A 21,740-nucleotide genomic window follows, 5' to 3' on the forward strand; every position below is an offset into this window, starting at 1 on the left:
ACAGTGGTGGGAGCTGTAGTCCCAGCTAATTGGAGGCTGAGCAGGAGGATCACTTAAGCCCAGGAGGTTGAGGGTGCAGTGAGCCATGATGGCACTCTACCTGAGGTGACAGAGCAAGAGTCTTTTTTTTTTTTTTTTTTGACATGAAACCAATAAAAGAAATGCTAATTTGACATTGCTGACAGATGGATGTGGAGCTCTGAGACAGATAGGCATTATTAAGGTGAGCACAGGAGCAATTAAAATTTGCCAAGGGGCATGAAAATCTGGGAGTACACCTCCCAGGATGAGCCCTGGGTGCAAGTGTTCACTTTTTATTTTCCTTAAGGAATTTAACAGACTTCTGACCTATGTAGCTGCCAGGCTGAGGGGGTTTTTTGCTTTTTAATTTTAATTTTTATTGTTGAACATTAACAATGTTTCTGTTTTTCTGGCTCTTGTTGCCTAGGAGAAATCACATATGAACAGACTCACTTTCCACATTATACTGACATCACTGTGTTTGCCAGTTGAATGTGAGCTAATTAGGGTTATAGAAACACGTGATATAGCATAACAAACTGTATTAATTCTGTCTATGCTATTACTGATGTTTCATTTGTTTTCTTCTGTTTCCAGCATTGTCTCTTGTTTTCTTTGAGTTCCTTTTTAAAAAAAAAAAACTTTTTATATTGAAGTAATTTCAAACTTACAAAGAATAGTACAAAGAGCTCTTTAACATTTTGCCATAGTTATGTCATTTGCTCTATGATCTAAGAGCTCCATGCTTTTCGGTCTAAGCTTTGGAGAGCAAGTTGTGGATGTATCTTTTCGTCTGTAAATACTATGTGTTTTCTAAAAACAAGGATGTTCTCTTACATTACCATAGTATTAACCAAAATCAGAAAATTTTGGTTAATAATCTAAGCAGATACAATACTATAAGACTTCATATTTTGCCACTTTCCCCAATAATACCCTTTAACAATATTTTTCTGGTTGAGAATCTAATCCAAGTTCATATATTGCATAATTACTTAGTGTGTCTTTTTAGTTGTCTTTAGTCTGTAATAGTTCCTCATCTTTGTCTTTCATGACTTTGATGTTTTTGATAAGCATAGATCAGTTGTGGTGTTGAATGTCTGTCACTGGGTTTTATGTTTCCTGATGAGTATATACAAGTTGTACGTTTTTTTGAAAGAATGCTACTTGTGTGATGTGTCTTTTTCAGGGTATCACATCAGAGGACATAAGTCACTGTGTCCTTTATTGGTGACATTAAATGAGATCACTTAGTTGATAATCTGCCATTTTTCTCCTCTCTCAAGTCATTTTTCTTTTGTAGGCAGATACTTTAAGACTTTATAACTACCTTTTTCCTCATCAAACGTTTACTTACTGGTTTTATCATTTATGTGATTATTGATTGCCTAAATCAGTTTTTACTATAATGGTTACAAAATGGTGATTTTTGTTTTAGCTTCATCATCCCTTATACATTTATTAGTTGAAATTCTATAGGGTAGTAGGGTGTCTTCTCCCCTATTTGTTATGTACTCTTTACTCTTGGATTTTTATTTTATTGAGTTATAACCATTATTATCATTATTTATTTTGATGCTCAGTTGTCCTAGGTGTGGTCAGTGGAAGTCCCTATAAAGTGGACCCAATGTCTTTTTACATAACCCCTTCAATTATTTAAAGTACTTTATTACTTTCTGGTACAAGATATTTAAAGCTCATCTAGTAGGTACTTTCTCTGCCCTAGCTCTGGAATCAGCCATTTCTCCTTTTGGGGGTGGGGAGGCGCACGCTGGTATTTAGAAATTAAAATCCAAGGACTAAGTTGTGCTTATTACTACTGAGGTGTCCTTATTTCTCCCTTCTTTCATTGGACCTAGCAGGGAATACACACACATAAATCTGTATCTATTTCTCTTCTTTTTAAAAAATTTGATACATAATAATTGTACATATTCATGAGGCTACAGTGTGATGTTTTGATACACATGCATTGCATGATGATCAAATTATGGTATTTAGTGTATGTATATCACCTTAAACATTTATCATTTCTTTGTGGTAAGAACATTCAGAATCCTCTCCTAGTTATTTTGAAATATACACTATATTATTATTTTCTGTCATCATGCTACTGTGCTATATAGAACACCAGAAATTATTTCTTCTGTCTAACTATAATTTTGTACCTGTTGACCAGTCTTTCCTTATCATCCCCTCCCCCTACTCACCCCAGCCTCTATTCTATACTTCTATAGCATTGGCTTTTTTAGATTCCACAGATGAGTAAAGTCGTGTGGTATTTGTGTTTCTGTGCCTGAGTTATTTCACTTAACATAATGTCCTCCAGGTTCATCCATGTTGTCACAAATGACAGGTGCATTCTTTTTATGGATGAATAGTATTCCATTGTGTATATATACTACATTTCTTTATCCATTTGCCCGATAACAAACACTTAGGTTGATTCCCTATCTTGGCTACGTGAATAGTGCAGTGATGATAAATATGGGAGTACAGATATCTCTTCAACATACTGATTTTGTTATCTTTGGATAAATATCCAGAAGTGGTATTGCTGGATCATATAGTAGTTCTATTTTTAGTATTTTGAGGAGCCTCTATACTGTTTACCATAATGGTTGTACCAATTTACATTCCCACCAACAGTGTACAAGGGTTCCCTTCTTTACATCCACACCAGCATTTTTTATTTTTTGTCTTTGTGATAGTAGCCATTCTGATTATGGTAAGGTGATATCTCTTTGATTTGCATTTCCTTGATGATTAGTGATATTGAACATTTTTTCATATGCCTGTTGGCCATCTGTATATCTTTCGAGAAATGCCTATTCAAGTCCTTTTGCTCATTTTTTAATTGGATTATTTGCTTTTTTGCTGTTGAGTTCCTTATATACTTGGGTTATTAACCCTTTGTTAGATGCATGGTTTGCAGATATTTTCTCCCATTCTGTAGGTTGTCTCTTCACTCTGTTGATAGTTTCCTTTGCTGTGCAGAAGCTTTTTAGTTTGATGTAATCCCATTTATCTATTTTTGCTTTTGTTGCCTGTGCTTTTGAGTTCTTATCCAAAAAGTCCTTGCCCAGACCAGTGTCATGAAGCATTTTCTCTGTTTTTTATTCTAGTCATTTCATAGTTGGAAGTCTTTAATCCATTTTGAGTTGATTTTTGTGTGTGGTGAGAGATACCTAGTTTCATTCTTCAATATGTGGCTATTCAGTTTTCCCAGCACTGTTTTTTATCAAAGAGACTGTGCTTTCCCCAGAGTGTGTTCTTGGCACCTGTACTGAAAATTAGGTGTTTGTAAGTATATGAATATATTTCTGGATTCTCTGTTTTAATCCATTGGTCTGTGTGTCTTTTTATGCCAACATGTTGATTTGATTACTGTAGTTTTGTGGTAAGTTTTGAGTTAGGCATTGTGATGCCTCTGGCTTGGTTCTTTTTGCTCAAGATTATTTTGGCTATTTTGGGTCTTTTGGGGTCCATATGAATTTTTGGATTGTTTTTTCTATTTCTGTAAAGAATGTAATTGGTATTTTGGTAGGGGATTACATTGAATCTGTAGATTGCCTTGGGAAGTGTGGATATTTTAATAATCTTCCAGTCCATGAACATGGAACATACTTCCATTTATTTATGCCCTCTTTAATTTTTTTCATCAATATTTTATAGTTTTCATCACAGAGACCTTTTACCTCCTTGGTTAAATTTATTCCTAGGATTTTTGCTGCTTTGTGGGTTTATTTTTGGTAGCTATTGTAAATGGGATGGCTTTCTTGATTTTTTTTTTTTATTTCCAGATAGTTTGCTATTGGCTATAGAAATACTACTGAGTTTTGTATGTTGAATTTGTATCTTGCAATAAACAAACATGGGTTCATATTGGTACCAATCTAGCTTCCTAGTCTTCTTCCATTCCATACTTATATCTTTACAGCAATGAAAAATCTGCTTCCCAACTTCATAAATCTATTTGGAAGGATTGGAAATTTGCTTTTTATAGACTTCAACGCCTGTTTTTAGGCCTTTGATTCATCTACTTTCCCAAGTATGTACTGTCTTCAAATCCTTAGCTTTTCTAGGATTCAGTGGGGCACTAATTTATAGGTACCCTCTTCTCTTCCCCCTTACAAGCACTTCGTTTCAGCTAACCCAACTATCTAGTCTTTCATCCCTTCTACACCTTCAATAATTTGTTGACAACTCTAGTCAGAGTTGCTTCCTCTTCTGTTGTATGTCCTTTTGAGTTTATATATTTTATTCACATTTTAGTGGAGTTCGGGAATGCATTGCTGATACATCCAGTTCAACCACTGTATTTAATTGGCCTAGATAATTTCTTAAACTGTACTGTGCTTTTATTATCACCTTTTTCTAAAGTAAACACCTTATTGGCCTGTTCATCTTGCTTTCTGATTGCTATGGAACCAAATCAGTTCACATAGTAGATTCTTAGCTGGGGCTTCTCTCAAAGATTTTATTTAATCCTTATCTGTTATATTGTTTAGAATTTGTATTGTGTCATTTAGTAGAATCTTAGTAATAGTTTTTGCTGTATGTATACAGATTCAACCGCACGACAAATTTTTTAAAACACTCATCACTGAATCCTTGATCTTGTGATTTGAGCTTAGTGCCACCAGATGGCGATAGTGAGCGCTTACCAGGTGGTTTAGACAGGAAAGTTGAGAAGGTTCTTTTTTAATAATCAAAGTACAGTGCCTAAGTTTGAAACATCCAAGTTTTGAAAAAAATAGTAATGATCTATTACAGTATAAAAATCATAGGCTTCGGACTCAAATGGACTTGAGTTCAAATGTTGCTTCTTTTAGTTGCTGCTCTGTGGCCTTGGACGAAAGTTTTCTTAGTTTTTCAGAGCTTCCTTATATGTAGAACTGAGCCAGTAATAACTTTTTGGTATAATTATGGATATTAAATGACATGATGTATCGTAAATCCCTAGCCTAGTGACTGGCACTTACTATTCAACAAACATTAACCCACTCTCACTGTGATTGTTATACATACATACACACATAAAGTCTTGAATAAGAAAGGAAGCAGGAGCTCTAAGAAAAGGAAGTGGTTATAAATTCTGTTTCTAACTGTATAACATGTGGGTAAGTGCTTAGTGTGTGTGCACATGTGCATGTATAGGGGAGCCAGATAGAATCTGTAGCTTTTTTCTTAGTCATTAAGTTTACCTCAGTTCATTCTACAGTCTTTTCTGTAGGTAATTTAATCTCCTAATAATTTAGGCTATACTTTAGAGCTCCTGTGTTCTTTCTCTACACATGTCAGGGAAACAGACTATTGCTTCATACTGAATGGTTAAAACGTATACTGCTTTACTGAGCAAAATGAGTTCCTTTGCTCTTAAGAGCTTCCTCCTTTACAGGAGTTTGGTATAACTAATATCTTAAAATACACCGAAGTCTAAGCTCTTTGTGCTGATTAACTCATGCTGATTAACTCACTTTTACCTCACAACATCTCTATAAGGGTATTACAGTTTTAATCTGTATTTTAAAGATGAGGAAACTGAGACACAGATTGTTAATTGACCTGGGACACATAGCTCAAATGGCAATTCTAGTATTCAAATGTTTTGTACTTTTAATGCACTTAGATTTAGGTATCTCTTTAATAGCCTGGAAAGAAATAAACTAAAATTGTAACTATCTCTGGATGACAGGATTATGAGTGGCTTAAATTTTTCTCTGTCTTCCATATTATATAAAGTATGCATGTATATAATCGGGGACCTAAAATCGTTTAAGTTCACAAATGCGAGTGCTAGAGTGATGACTAAACAGTCATTCAGTTCAGACCCCTGAGATGAATAAACTAATCCAACATCATTGAATGATTTACTTAGAATTAACCACTTTCTTTTCTTGAGCTCTTGTATCTTTTCTCCTACTCCCCTTTTGCTTCCATCGTTCCCTTAAAATACTTTTAAACCAACCATGATAGTCTCAGATATAGTGGTTAAGCTATGAATTGGTTTGCTTTTGGTAGTAATTTGGCAATATATGCAAAGTCTTGAACATTTATGTCCAAATTTTCTATGCTTGCAGGGTTTTTCATATTGAAATGCAAAGATTTAGCTGTAGGATCTTTAGTGTAAAGGGGGGGGGAGGAGGAGGAAAAAGGAAAATCCTAAATGCCAAATAATAGGGATTAAACTAGTAAAATGGCATTTTCATTTTAATCATCAATAAAAATGAAGTAGGAAATGAGTATTTGATGACATGGGAAGGTATTCACAAATATTTTATTAGAAAAATTTACTATTTCAGTTAGTTACATTATTATGTCACTATCCCTTTAGAATAGTGAGAACTAACAATTTTAACACAAATTGAAGAATTTTTGATAAGATATGGCAGCTATTTCCAAGCCTATAAAAATTAGTTTGCCCTAAGAAAACTATAGTAATTTGCATTATTATAGATATGAAAAGATAATTTTCTTCAAAGGAAGCTTTTACTTTATAAAAAAAAAGCGTTTTTATCAAGTAGGTTTTTAATCATAGGGCAGTTACCTTAGTAATAACTTGGTTATCAAAGTACTTTCTAAAGTTGATTATTCTGAAATTTGAGTGTTTAGTAGCTAATCATTAATTGTATTGTGGGATTATATTTTTTTCATTATAATTTTTAACTGTAATTTAAAAGAAACTCATGTTTTAATATAATGACAAAAGAAAAATATCAAAGCTCTGCTTGCTTTGAAGTGAACATTAAGTGCTATTCCTGGGTGTTCTTTTTTTGTTGTTGTTGTTTTGTATGTTTTCTTTTTAGGGTTCATTTTCTTAGGTACCACTGAGTCTCTTTCAGTGAAGTAAGCTAGTTAATACATAGTGATATGGGGATAAACAATACAGAAGTTGGAGAGACGAGCTTGTAATTTTTTTCTTTTTTGTTATTTCCAATCAATTGAACTACTTCCTTTTAAAGTGGTTTCCCCCCCCCCCCCCCCCAGTCTCCAGTGGCTGAAGAGAGCATGTCGATTTGAGGTGTCTGAGTAGCAGACTGCTCCCCTTGTGTTTAGATTGACTAAATAAGGAGCCCTGGGGTTTTTGTTGTTGTTTTGTTTTTTAATCCAGGTCTGGTTATGCCTAATGAACTTTAAGCCTGTATTCCAACTGAATGGATTGTTACTCCATATTAAAATGATCTTCAAGTTACCAAGAGTGAAATATTATGAACATATGAACTGTTTTGCTTCAGACTGTGTCTCTTTTTTCTTACAGATAGCACAACAATAGAAAAATTAAGAGCTATTTGTTTAGACCATGCCAAACTTGGAGAAAGCAGCCTTAGTCCATCTCTTGACTCACTTTTCTTTGGTCCTTCAGCCTCACAAGTGCTATACCTAACAGAGGTTGGTTTTTTCCTTTTGAATTCCATATTATTTAAACTTGACCTTTTTTATGGTAATGCAAAGAACATGGATAAGTTGTAATGAAATATTTTTGAAATAGTCAAGAATTTCTTAGTAGTGATAATAGAGTTAAATAGCAGTTATTAAATTTTTAAAAAAACCTTTTAATAACAGGAGTCCCTCCCCTTCTTTGTTTTTTCCCCAGGTAGTCTATGCCTTGTTAATGCCTGCTGGTGCACCTCTGGCTGATGATTCCTCTGATTTTCAGTTTCACTTCCTGAAAAGTGGTGGCCTACCCCTTGTCCTGAGTATGCTAACCAGAAATAACTTCCTACCAAATGCAGATATGGAAACTCGAAGGGGTGCCTACCTCAATGCTCTTAAAATAGCCAAACTGTTGCTAACTGCCATTGGCTATGGCCACGTTCGAGCTGTGGCAGAAGCCTGTCAGCCAGGTGTAGAAGGGGTGAATCCCATGACATCGGTAATACAGACTTTATAAAAATCCTTTTATAATAGTAGATAGCAATGTTTAAAGTTAAAATTCTCAGCAACTTTTAAGTGTGAAGTTCAAAGTTGACTCAAAATGTTGAAAGTTGACCTCTTTTCACTTTGTCAGTTGGATTTATGTCTTTATTAGTCATTCAAGCGTGGCAAAGGAAGTACCCTTTTAAAACTCAGGCACACGGAGTATTTGTCTTGTATCTGGTCAGTGGAAACAAATTGAAATTTGAAATAAGAAAAAGTTGGAAAGTGCATTATTTCAGAGGTTTTCCTCTATTAAACTATATTTGTATTAAAAGTACAAATGCTCTTCACTGACTATGCTAATTTGAAGAGCAGTTCCTCTCTGCCCACTTAAATCTTACTTGACTTTCGATTATCTTAACCTACAAATGACCGGGCATGATCACACCACCTTGGGAGGCTGAGGGGAAGAATCACTTGAGCCCAGGAATTCAAGATTACAGTGAGCTGTAATTATGCCACTGCACTGTAGCCTGGATGACAGACACAGACCCCAGTCTCTTTAAAAAACAAAAACATAAAACCTTAACAAAAACTCTATATGAATCTCTTATTGACTTGTGCCTGGCAGATATATAAAGACACAGGTGGTAATAAGAAATGTAATTGATTAAGCCTGTTGCCATCTTCCCTTCCCACCTTGGGATTAAACCCTGATTTTGAGCTTATTCTGACTCTTTCTTTGCCTTGGTGGCATACTTGATCCGTGCCACCAAAAGTTCTCAGTGCATACCTCTATTTGTTAGAGGTCAAGCTATGCATTTAATTCTATGTAAAATTTTAGTTCTTTTATATCCTTCATAAGTGATAGTTTTACTAAATTAATGATGGAGGATAAAGATTTTCTTCTTTAAATTTGGCTTAGTTCTTAATCCAGGAGGTTGGAATGTTGATAATTATTATATCACATATAATTTTTTAAGTGATATCATGTTTATGTTTAAAAGGAAGGGCCATTATATATTTGAAATAATAGCAGAATTATTTACAGATGAAGTTATATCCAGGATTTGCTGGAAAATAATCCTGGAGTAGAGAAAGGATGGAAAGCAAAGGGTGTGGGGGGTGGTAATGGCATCAAACAATATGGTCCTCTGGTAATTATTACTGAAGCTGAATAATGGGTACATGGAAGTTTGTTTTGCTATTCTCACTTCTTTCATGTATGTTACTTAAGCTGAATAATGGGTACATGGAAGTTTGTTTTGCTATTCTCACTTCTTTCATGTATGTTACAAAAAGGTAGTTATTATTAGGTTAAAAAAACAGATTCTTACCATGATCCCTGATACAGGTGCTTAATGAATTATACAGAAAACAATTACATTCTTCCCTTTTTACTTTTCTCTAATATTTATTTGGAGAATGTATCACTATGGTACATAACAGCCTCTCTTCTCAAGGAGCTCACAGTAGGGAGTTAAATGCAAAAAGTTAGTAATACAGAGATATCTTAAATAATGTTGTAGAGATATTTATAGTATGTAGAAAGGAAATTACAACTTGAAGGCAGTCAGAATTACTTCGCTAACAGCTACTTAATAAAATTAATCTTTTTCTCATGGATTTAAAAACTTGTTATACTACTAAGTAAAATCTCTGATACCTTTCATATATTAGTCCTCTTCCTTTTTTTTCTCTCAATATTCCTTAATTTTTCTTTTTTTAAAGCAGAATTGTATGACAGTGGGGAATACAAGTAGGGTCTGCCCAGGGGCTTGTGTGTAAAAGATGTGCAGTACTTTACTGAGTCTCTAGGTGAAGTTGGAACCAGTCTATTCAGTTTGTAATTATCCCTTGCAAGTTAAGCTGAAGCCCAGATACAGAAACACAAGTTGGATTGATCTAGATGAGGGTTTGCAGAGAGATCATGGCACTCAATGCACAAGAAAGAGAGGAAGCCCATCTTGTTGGCAATGCTTTTTAAGTATGGGTTGCCACAGGTTCTATGGTGTATATGTAGATCATTGTGAGGCAGTAGTGGATGGAGGGGCAAATTGTTGGGTTTGGGTATTTACAAATTATTTATTCCAAATAAAATGGATAACTTTTTTCAGGTCAACCAAGTTACTCATGATCAAGCAGTGGTGCTACAAAGTGCCCTTCAGAGCATTCCTAATCCCTCATCTGAGTGCATGCTTAGAAATGTGTCAGTTCGTCTTGCTCAGCAGATATCTGATGAGGTTAGTGCTATATATTGTTATATGTAACTTATGTGATGTTATATATAAGGCTTATTAAAAGGACACTTAACACAATATTGATTTGCCTAGACATTCATTTTAATCGCTCTCAGTCTAGAGAAAGTTCTTCTAACATTTTTATCTATTATTAGTACTTTGTTTTTAATCAACTTTATGAACAGTAAGCAGCATTCTTTTAAAGTATATAGATTCAGTGAATTTTTACAGATGCATGCATGTGTGAAAGCACTGCCACAATCAAGACACAGAATATTTCCGTCACTCTTTTATTATGCCCCTTTGCAGTCTGTTCTTCCCTCCATCCTGGCCCCAGGTAACCACTGATCTTTTTGTTCCCATAGAGTATTTTTCATTTTCTATAATTTTATACAGATGAATTACAGTGTGTATTCTTTTGTGTCAGGCTTAATTCACAAAGAATAAAGACTTTGAGAATTATCTGTGTTGTGTGGATCAGTAGTTCTTTCCCCTCTACTGCTGAGTAGTTTCCCATTATGACTATTCCACATTTTGTTTATCCATATACTTTGCAAAGGACGCTTGGTTTGTTTCCCTTTCTTTACTGTGACTAAAGCTGTTGTGAACATTGTGTGCAACTGTTTGTATGGATGTAGGTTTTCATTTTTCTTGAATAAGAAACTAGGAGTGGAATGGTTGTCATCTTTGTAGTCTTAAAATAGTACAGGGCCAGATACCGACTTGGAAAACATTTGTCAGTATTGCTGTTTATATAAACAAAGAAAAAGGACAAAGACAACTTGGAAACCTAAAGACAATGGTACTACTTCACAGCAATTTCTATTTCCTTTACAAAGAGAAAAATTTTTGTTTTTCAAGTGATTATTCCATTCTCATATTCTGTCAATAGTTTTAATTCCTTATTATCTTGCAGGCTTCAAGGTACATGCCTGATATTTGTGTAATTAGAGCTATACAAAAAATCATCTGGGCATCAGGATGTGGGGCATTACAGCTAGTGTTTAGCCCAAATGAAGAAATCACTAAAATTTATGAGAAGGTAAGAATTATCACAGAAATATATTCCTTGTACATAAATATTGCTTACCTGTGCCTGTGGCTAAAGTTTTGTTTGCTATCTTTAAAAATCCAGTCACTTGTATCTTAATGGTTAAAAATTAACTGATAACTATAGTTGAGAATGTAATAAAATTTTACTTTGAAAATAAAATACTTAGGAATCCTGCCATGATTGAGGCTGCTTTTTAAATGAAACTGCCTTTTTCTGCTTCTCACTGGGGTCAGATATAATTGTTTCATATTAAATTTGCTTTCTCCCGTTCTTTCTTCTTTCATTTTTCTGTCCTGTGTAAATTTTTGTTTGTCAGTTATGGTATCACGGCATTTAAGTATTTTCGATTCTCCTAAAGCAGTCAAAAGTAGAAAGAGTATCAGCCACTTAGGTATCATCTCATCCTTGACCTTCTGTTGGATTAAGCAAATTACAGATAAGAGGCTGTGGTTGACTCTTTGATTTCCTGTCATACATGCCTCCCCCTGATAGCTACTACTGCATATTTAGAATGAGAAATTGAGTTATAGGAACTTCTTTAACTTAGTAGAGCTTCCCTTTTATGGCCAACATAACCCTGATTTGTTCAGGATATATGTTGGTGTTCCATAGTATCAGTCTGGTACAGTCCTGGGTATTCATTCAGCAAATAATTGAATGGCTGTTCTGTTTCAGGCATGTACTGTAGTTATTACTTTCTGATAAATAAGTCAGATTAGTATTTGTTAGGTACCTACCCAAGCATATTTTATGCTGTAAAAGTCATTCAAACCCTTCCTTAACAGTTGTCCAAGACAATGATTTTGAATACATTGGCACAGTAGGTAAGCTAGATAATGGAACTAGTTAAAAGTGCCTGACTGCCATGCCAGATTGGTTCTTGAGAAAAGGAATGGTTGTTGGTGGTGTAGAAGTACACGTCTCAAAAGGCCTCTAGGATCCTGAAGGACAAAGAAGTAAGTGGTATGCTCAGTGTGCTCCTTCAGCCCTCCTTGGGATATAGCTGAATATTGGAATTAGACTTCATTTTCTATTGCAGTCATTTCTAGACTATGCCAGAGGGACCTCAGGAGTGGCATGTAGCCTTAGAGAGACTGAGGTGACGTGGTTCGTGTGAGTATGTAAGTTTTTAGCAGTAGAAGTTGTGTGAGATTTTTCTTAAATGTTTCTCTAGGTAATTTGTTTCCAATTAAAATTTTGCAGACCAATGCGGGCAATGAGCCGGACATGGAAGATGAACAAGTTTGCTGTGAAGCATTGGAAGTGATGACATTATGTTTTGCCTTGATTCCGACAGCCTTAGATGCTCTTAGTAAAGAAAAGGCTTGGCAAACATTCATCATTGACTTACTATTGCACTGCCACAGCAAGTAAGTGTCTTTTTTAATTGTAAGAAACTGGATCTTATTTTTATAGACAGAAATGAATTTATGCTGGCAAAATGTGTCCCAGAAATCAGATATTTATTGTCTTTTATACTATGTTGCTGTTCAGGAAAATTTTATTTAAGTGTTTTGCTTAACCTAACTCTGTTTGGTTTTAGTGTCTGTAAAATGCCAATATTCTCAAAGTACTAAGTAATTTTTTTCAATTTCAGAATTCAGCTTCACCTAAGAGGTGAATATATATTAGCCCGTTTTTTAAAATTTGGTTTGCAAGATTTAAATAGAACATTAGCCTCTTATCTTTGGATTCCTATACACTTGGGTTTTTTTAGTCAAATTATTAATTTGATACGAAATTTTTTTTCTGGATTTTTTGTGCTAGTCAGATTTTTTTAAAATGTTGGTTTCCATCCTCTTTATGTTAATCTGATCCTGACCATCATATATAAGGTAACTCGTTAAAATTGAGCTCAAATTAGTGTCACTGTTATATATAATTAATATGTCTTATATACATTTTGTGAAAGGACAGAAAATGTTCGCTTTGCTTATCATTCTGTCACATACCATTCACCCGTGGCAAAATTTATTGATGAAAGGTTAGTGTAAAGTCAAAATAAGCAATTTGCTGAAATGAAGCCTAGTGATAAAGTTTTAAAAATGTACATGAAGTAGTGGGGTAGGTTCAACTCACCCACTCCAGAGGATTCTCTAAAGTGATTTTAGTGGGTCTCTAGTGGGAATGCCTACTATTTTAAGTAGGTCCTCAAGTAATTTCCTTGAAGACATCCAGTCCAGCCTATCCAGAAACTCCTTTAACATGATCCCCACAAATCAGGTTAGAGTTGCTACCTCCTTGAGAAGACTTCATCATTGGACAACTGTACACATTGAAAAAGATAAATAGGTTAAATAGGTCTAGTTCCATTTAATAATGCATTTTTGTGGGGGTAGTGAGAAGAAAGATGAATAGCCAACAGTTTTAATGAAGTCAAATAGGGAGGTAGCAAGTTTCTTATTCTATGTTAGTTTTTTTTTTTTTTTAATTCTTGAAGAAGAATTAAGGAACTTGGTTTAACAGATTTGTTGCCCTCTGTCCTTTATGAAAATTCCCCTTACATAAATTAGAACCATTTCACCTCTCTCTTCCTGAAACTTGAAACTTGCACACAATGAGGTGAAGTGTACTATAGAAAGCATGCCATCACATTATGTCTAGAGGTGTTCAAAGTTAAGATCTTTTTGAGCTTTTAAGGTATCTTATTTTTTTCTCTAGCATCAGCATAATCTCTGCCATGTGGTTCTCAATCATCTTATAAATATCTTGAGTATCTACTGTAGATTCAAAATCCCTTATTTCTAGTTTGTAAGAATTTGGCAGCAAACCTGACCTGAACATTAGTTGTTGGCATTGTTCCTTTCTTCTTCTTTCTAAAATCTGAATCCCCAGATATATACGAGCCCACGGGGGTTTCAGGTAAGGGCTTGTGAGCCTGTATACATGAGTGTGCTCCTCAGGTGGAGTTTATACTCACATACTAATGGTTAAGCACAGCTATTTACAAAGCACTTCCCAGTTCCTATAGCAACTTGGAAGTAGACTTTGTTGATGGAGAGACTAAGACTGTTGAAATTAAGTTATTGACAAGGTCATACCAGTACTAAATGACCACAATAATATTCAAACAAGGTTTTCTTCCTCTTGAGTTCTGAGTTCTTTCTGTCACATAAGTTTGGCTCTGGGTATAATTATTAATCCACCAGCAAATATGTGAGTCCTTACTATGTGCTTGGCAATTAAAAGTCAAACAAGGCAGTTCTTTCTCCCTGGAAGCAGCAAGAGTGAAAATTTTGTGCAGGATGTAGCATGCAAGCTCATGTTTGGGTAGGGTTTATACATGCATAAAAATGGAAGATGTGCATTGCCAGTACTCCCCCCCCCCCCCCCCCCCCCGGCATTCCTAGTTATGTTGTTTTTACTTCAGTGCATCTTTGGTCTTCATACATAACCCTTCTCTCCTTATCTAAGTGATCAGCACTGATTGCCTGGACAACTGCAGTATCCTTGACCTTCCAACTCCTAGTGTTGTATACCCCTTTAATCTGTTGACCACACTGCAGGTCGAATGATATCTGCAAAATGTAATTGTGTTACTTTCCTGCTTACAAATATTTACATGTTTTCCCATTACCTTTTGAATTAAGTCTAAACATTTAAATTTGGCTTATAAGCACTCCACGATTTGGTCTCTGCTTCTGCTCACTCAGAAGTTTTTACTTAAATGCACATTTTCCAATAACTTTTCCTTATCCTTAGACTGGGAAGTTTCCCCAGACCTCTGTTCCTGTTAGCTAGTCTACTTCCACATCATAACACTCACCTTATTTTATTGCAATTAGTTGCAACTGAATTCGAATTCCTTAGGTATTATATGTTTTTCCAGCCCTCTTCAGGGCCTGTTGCTTAATACCCTGCCTACTCATTTTTGTCACCTCTCTGATGCATGAAGGTGTTTGATTTGCCAGTCCTGGGATAGTGCTTTCATAGTACAGCTGAGTATTCTGGTTTGATTTGTAGCAAAGGAATAAAGGATGGATAATACTGTAAAGGAGGTTAGTGGGAGTCAGTTTGACAGAAGGCCCAGGATGCTGATTTCGATATGGTGGGCAGTCTTATTTATTTGGTAAATATTGATCAGGTACCTATTTTATCAGACTGTATTACAGCCACTGGGGACAAATGGACAAAATCTTAGCCTTTTTGGAGTTTACATGGCAAAGGGGGCGTGGGAAGGGAAGAAATACAGGAAAATATTATATATAGTATAGATAGTAATAAATGCCATGGAGAGAGAGAAAGCAGGAAAAGGGGATAAGGAGTTGGGTGGGTGGTCAGTGGAGTTCAGTTTTATATAGGGTAGTAAGAGAAGGCTTCACTAAGAAGGTGACCTAAACAAAGCCCTGAAAGAGTAAGGTAATCTATTTGAATAATGGGGTGGTAGGTGTGTTTTAATCAGAAACAACATGGGTAAATGTCCTGAGGCAGGAACATACTTGAAGTATAAACGAACAGCAGAGAAATCAGTATGGCTGAAGCAGGGGGGGGGGGAGATTGTAGGGGGTAAAGTCAGAGAGGGTAACAACCAGTCTGTAAGATTTTTTTTTTTTTTTTTTTTTAAAGAGACAGGGTTTACCCAGGCTGGAGTTTGGTGGTGCAGTCATAGCTCACTGCAGCCTCAAACTCCTGGACTCAAATGATCCTCCTGCCTCAGTCTCCTAAGTAGCTGGGACCACAGGTGCATGCCACCATGCCCAACTATTTTTACTTTTTGTAGAGGTGGGATCTCACCACATTGCCCAGTCTGGTCTGGAACTCCTGGACTCAAGTGATCCTCCCACCTTGGTCTCCCAAAGTGCTGGGATTACAGGCATGAGCCACTGTGCCCAGCCCTGTAAGGATTTTGACCCTAAGTGAGATGGGAATCCATTGGAGGGTTTTGAGCAGAGAAATGATGTTCTTTGACTTAACGTTGTAAGTTTATTCTGGTTGAGAATAGGGTAGAGTAACAGGAAAAGCAGTTAGACTATTTCATTAATTCAAGTAAAAGATGACAGTGGCTGGAAGTATGGCAGTAGTAGAATTGGTAAATGATCAGATTCTACAGTATTGTTGACAGAAATGTGTTTCTTTTGAAGCACTATAGCAGTTTGCATATGCTCAGGGGAGTTTGATCAGGAATTGACAAGCACCAACTCGTTATGGCCCCCTGCTCTATTTGGGTTGTATATCTAACCTCTTTAAAATTAATAAACCAAGACAGTGGGACCAACATACGCCTTTGAAAATCTGGTAAAACTTATGGACCTCCCCAGAAAAAAGGGTACTCCTGATTTGAGTTTACTTGGATTCCCCCCTGCCCCCTACAGAAATTTTAGGGGCTTCTGAATCCCTCTGGTTTATAGGCCTTGTGGACTGTTTCCAGAAATCTCCTAAAAAACGTCTAAGAGTGATGGTAGTACAGAGAATGTATGTAGTCGAATTGTTTACACTTGAACTATAAATTAGGTTTTGAGCTCTCTAGTAGCTGGCATAAAGACAGAAACATATATTCATGAAATGTAATTTATGGAGTTTATAAGATACATAGATGCTTAGCAGGTACATGTGGAGCATCTCCCATGCATCAGACATTGTTCTAGGTGCCAGGAAACTCCGCCATCAACAGAGCAAAGCCCTTACCCTGGAAGAGCTTACTTTCTAATGGAGATATATAGCACCATCTTGTAAACAAATAGTATTTGTACATTTGGTAACTGGTTCTTGAGTGCCTGCTGTATGCCAGACACTATTCTAGGTTCCAGAGGTACGATGTTAACTAAATAGATGGTGTTCCTGCCCTCTGGAAGCATTTCTTTGTAGTGAGATCCATGTAATATATAAATTTTTAAAAGATCCATAATGATCAGGTAAAATTCTCAGTATGGGCCCAGAGACAAGTTTCTCCCATGGGTCATCATAGAGAATATTGTATAATAATACAGTGGTTCTCAATCTTTAGTAAACATCAAAATCACCTGAAGGGTTTATTAACACATTGCTGGGCCCCACCCCCAGTATTTCTCATTCAGGACATCTGGGGTGGAGCCTGAGAATTAACATTTCTGACAAGTTCTCAGATGATGCTGATGTTGCTGATTCTGGGGACTGTGCTTTTGGAATTTCTGGTATGATATAATGGACATCTGTTGCGATATCCTTACTGTGATTGCTGCAGAATTCCCACAGAGCTGCTGTTCCAAAACACAATTAAATGAAAATTCTGTGGAAGGCCACAAAGATGCATGAGGCTTACTGTAGAGCATTTTGTATCTAGAGAAACATTTCCTGCCTGTTTCAAAGAGACGTTTGGAAAGTGTCCCTCACACTCTTAGTGATGATTTAAGGATATAGTCCTTAGACATACAGCTTAACAACTTAAGTTCACCTATTACGTGTTGCTGGTTTGAGTCCTTAATTTATCCTGCCTTACACTCTCCTTGTCAGGAGAGAATGGTGTTAGAATCTTTTTTTTTTTTTTTTTTTTAATGAAAATGATAGATTAAATGTGAACCATTTTTATTTCAGAACTGTTCGGCAGGTGGCACAGGAGCAGTTCTTTTTAATGTGCACCAGATGTTGCATGGGACATCGACCTCTTCTTTTCTTCATTACTCTACTCTTTACCGTTTTGGGGGTGAGACATTTTTTAGTATGCTTATCAATGTGATTCATTTTTTAAATAAGGCACATTCAGAAATTTATGGGTTTAGGTATCATTAATGTTAAATCAGTCTGTATTTAATAAATATTGGTAATACCCCGTATTATTTTAGTCATTTCCTGTAGTTAACTCTGGGTTTTTAAAAAGTAGATTCTGAGCATGGACATGTAAATTGACATTCTTCTTTGTTTTCAGAGCACAGCCAGGGAGAGAGCTAAACATTCAGGCGACTATTTCACTCTTTTGAGGCACCTTCTTAACTATGCTTATAATAGTAATATTAATGTACCCAATGCTGAAGTTCTTCTCAATAATGAAATTGATTGGCTTAAGAGAATTAGGGTAAGTTGCAGTTAATATTATTTATCATTACCATTATTAGTAAATAGTGTTTTATTAATAGATGCTTTATAGTTTTGAATGTTTTGGTTAAATGGAAAACTCCAAAGAATAACAAAAAGGACCAAAGAATATATTCTGCATTGGTGGATATTAGTAACTCATGGTTCACAAAATGAATGTATAACTAGTTTTGTAAATGTTTTGCTTACTTTAAACTTGGAATACTAATGTTTAGCTTCTTCTATTTTAAGTATTTTGGATCTTATTTACCAATTCTCATTTTTTAAGAAAGTATTCTTTAATTGTTTTCCATCAAAAATTGTGTCTGATAGACTGGCACTTTTGATCATAACACCTGGTACTTTTTACTTAGGCAGAAATGTGTGACAATTTATTTCTGAAGAGATTTATGGTTTTTAGCCTTCAAATTAGCATTTCTTCTAGTAGTTCATAAAGCCTATTTCTAGGAAATTTTGAAGAAGACAACTTAAACTAACGTGAGTGGAAAGGTTTAGAGGAATTATCTCATGCCCCTTCAGCTCTGTCTTGTTCTGGCTCCTCTCTCCCTCTTTATCTCCCTTTTATAAATTAAGCATTTGATATATTTTTTTCTTTGGCAGGATGATGTTAAAAGAACAGGTGAAACAGGTGTTGAAGAGACGATCTTGGAGGGCCATCTTGGGGTGACAAAGGAATTACTGGCCTTTCAAACTGCTGAGAAAAAGTTTCATATTGGTTGTGAAAAAGGAGGTGCTAATCTCATTAAGGTAAGTTCTGTGTTCTTGGTCCTAAACTAGATATCATGACCTTCTAAATGTGTATCTTCAAATCTGTAAGCAAACCTCTGTTTTGTAAGAATGCATCTTGTATATCATATTTCCTTAAATGAGTTTCTTCATGTAAGTGATAAGTCAAGTAAACAAAAGGTATTATTTTAGTACATTTCATTCAAAATGGGTTTATTTTGGTACACATTTGATCAAAGGAGTAAACTTATTTAAAATCTAAATTTTAAATACTATAGTCAGTTTTTAATACTTAAAGGTTTTTTAATCTAGGAAATTAGGTATGTTTGTTAATTATAATAAGTATTTTGAACTGGGTCTTTTTTTCTTTTTTCTTTTTTTTTTTTTTTTTTGAGACAGTGTCTCGCTTTGTTGCCCAGGCTAGAGTGAGTGCCATGGTGTCAGCCTACCTCACAGCAACCTCAAACTCCTGGGGTCAAGTAATCCTACTGCCTCAGCCTACCAAGTAGCTAGGACTACAGGCATGCGCCACCATGCCCAGCTCATGTTTTCTATATATATTAGTTGGCCAATTAATTTCTTTCTATTTATAGTAGAGATGGGGTCTCGTCTTGCTCAGGTTGGCTTCAAACTCCTGACTTTGAGTAGTCCACCCGCCTCGGCCTCCCAGATTGCTAGGATTACAGGCGTGAGCCACTGCGCCCAGCCTGAACTGGGGTCTTTTTATTAGAAAATCTAAGAACATTTTCTGATATAAGATCTTAAATTTTGGCATTTTAAAATTATTTCCTTACAAGAGACATTTCTTTCTTTTCCTAAAAACATATATCATTGGTAATATGTAATCCCTTTGTCAACTTTTTAGGAATTGATAGATGATTTCATCTTTCCTGCATCCAATGTTTACCTACAGTATATGAGAAATGGAGAGCTCCCAGCAGAACAAGCTATTCCAGTGTGTAGTTCACCAGCTACAATTAATGCTGGTTTTGAATTACTTGTAGCGTTAGCTGTTGGCTGTGTGAGGAATCTCAAACAGATAGTAGATTCTTTGACTGAGATGTACTACATTGGCACAGCAATAACTAGTAAGTATTTTAAAATATAAAGTTAACAATTGATAATGCTAATGTTTTAAATTCTATTTTCCTATTTTTATTTTAGAAACATTTTCAACTCATGTTTTTGTTCTTTTACCAACTAGTTTACCACTTAGCAAATCAGTGTATAATTAAGGCCATTATAAGCCAAGAGCCTTTATACAGAAAAGTTTTCATAGTTTGTTAAGTGTCTTCCTGTGTTTCAAGTATTTTGCAAAATAAATTTCATGTCATCAAACCTGAGATAAAACCCAACTCTAGAGTAATAAGTAGCCAAAGTAAATGACATAGAGTTCAAACTTAGTTTTAAATTGCTTACATTAGAAAATCTTTCAGGCCCTCCCTTAGAAGTTCTTTAATGTTACTTTTATATGACTTCTAAGAAATTCTAGGCTTTCGAAGATTAGAATGTAAGATAACCATGTTAGTGAACTTTATGATCTCCTACCTCAAGCCCATAATACAGTCTGCAGACACCAGATCTTACAGATGATAAGGAACTGAAGCTCAAAAGGAGTGTGGGCAATATAAAATAGCAGAAAAGGCAGAAATAACTGAAACAAGCGAGGCTATTATGTTTTAAGAGAAAACCACTGTTTTGCTGCAACATTTAAGAATATAACTAATTATAGTAAATCTTTAAGAACATGTCAAATTCTTTTTTGATATATTGTGTATCAGAATATAAGGAAGTTTTTATTAACATCTTAGAAGTTTCTGATTAAACTGACTGTTTAAACGATTAGACCTTTGGGTATTCTATCAAATCTCTATATAGTGAGGTGGTTTTTTTTTTTTTTTTTTTTTTTTTAACCTTAATGGGTTTTAGTTTGCTTCTTTTTGTTTTTAAATAGTACACTGGTGTGGTAAAAATTCCAAGTACTAAAGAGGGTACTTGGAGCATACTAAAAAGTATGTTTCTGCCCATCCCTTTCCTTAGTTCACTTTGATAGCTACAACCATTGTCATCAGTTCATGTCTGTGTTCCCAGCATCTGTGTCTGCAAGATCTACATACAAGATCTTTCTTTGTTTCGTTTTTTAACCACAGATTGGAATATAGTACAATGTTCTTCACTTTGTTTTCCACTCAATAATGTATCTGTCATTATTCCCTATCAACACATATTTATCTAATTCAGTTTATTTACTATATACCTTTCAGTTCAACATGATATTTATTTGACCAATCCCCTAGACAGTGATGATATTTGCATTGCTCCCAGGTTTATACTAGGTGAGGGAGATGGAGAGATGTACAGTTTTTTACAATTCTCACAGAACTTTCAAATCCACTATCTTGTTTGCCCCTCAGAATAGCATTGTGGATATAGTCAAAGCAAGTATTGCTCTTATTGTTACATTTACTAGGTGGAAACAAAAGCCCACCTGAAGGTGGGGATAAAAGAGTTGGTGAGCATTAGAACCAGAGTGTGAATGCTTAGGATTATTTAAAACTGAGCAAGCTATAAAGTGTTGATATGTTTGTATAACTTCATGCCACAGTGATTTTTAAGGCATTTTTAAAAACATGCAAAAGTATGAAATATTAAGAAAGTTAATGACTAAACAATAAAAATTAAGTTAGCATATAGATGTTAGTGTTATATACCATCTTGTATGACTATTTCTGAGACTGCCATAGAAGCAACATTAAATAAAACATGGGTTTCTGAATGATTAGGTAAGAATCTGCACAGTGGTGCATGTTGCAATATATCTCAGATTGTTA

At 35.3% G+C, this 21,740-nt stretch overlaps 1 protein-coding gene and 1 non-coding gene across 9 annotated transcripts in view; both read left to right on the forward strand.

The window, feature by feature from the left end:
• Positions 1-21,740, forward strand: part of USP9X (ubiquitin specific peptidase 9 X-linked) — a 139,378-nt gene that overhangs the window by 89,020 nt on the left and 28,618 nt on the right. For all 8 annotated transcript variants that reach the window (XM_020285131.2, XM_020285134.2, XM_020285133.2 and 5 more), the window contains 9 exons: positions 7,283-7,413; positions 7,619-7,897; positions 9,999-10,124; positions 11,038-11,163; positions 12,379-12,545; positions 17,686-17,794; positions 18,017-18,163; positions 18,784-18,930; positions 19,775-19,997. In XM_020285131.2, the coding sequence (XP_020140720.1) occupies positions 7,283-7,413; positions 7,619-7,897; positions 9,999-10,124; positions 11,038-11,163; positions 12,379-12,545; positions 17,686-17,794; positions 18,017-18,163; positions 18,784-18,930; positions 19,775-19,997 (1,455 nt within the window). The remainder of the gene's footprint in view (positions 1-7,282; positions 7,414-7,618; positions 7,898-9,998; positions 10,125-11,037; positions 11,164-12,378; positions 12,546-17,685; positions 17,795-18,016; positions 18,164-18,783; positions 18,931-19,774; positions 19,998-21,740) is intronic.
• LOC142866121 (small nucleolar RNA SNORA27) lies at positions 8,011-8,137 on the forward strand. Its single transcript, XR_012916181.1, has one exon. It is a non-coding gene; the product is annotated as a small nucleolar RNA SNORA27 (small nucleolar RNA).

This window comes from Microcebus murinus, chromosome X (assembly GCF_040939455.1).
Source record: "Microcebus murinus isolate Inina chromosome X, M.murinus_Inina_mat1.0, whole genome shotgun sequence".
In the NCBI taxonomy this organism is placed as follows: Eukaryota; Metazoa; Chordata; class Mammalia; order Primates; family Cheirogaleidae; genus Microcebus; species Microcebus murinus.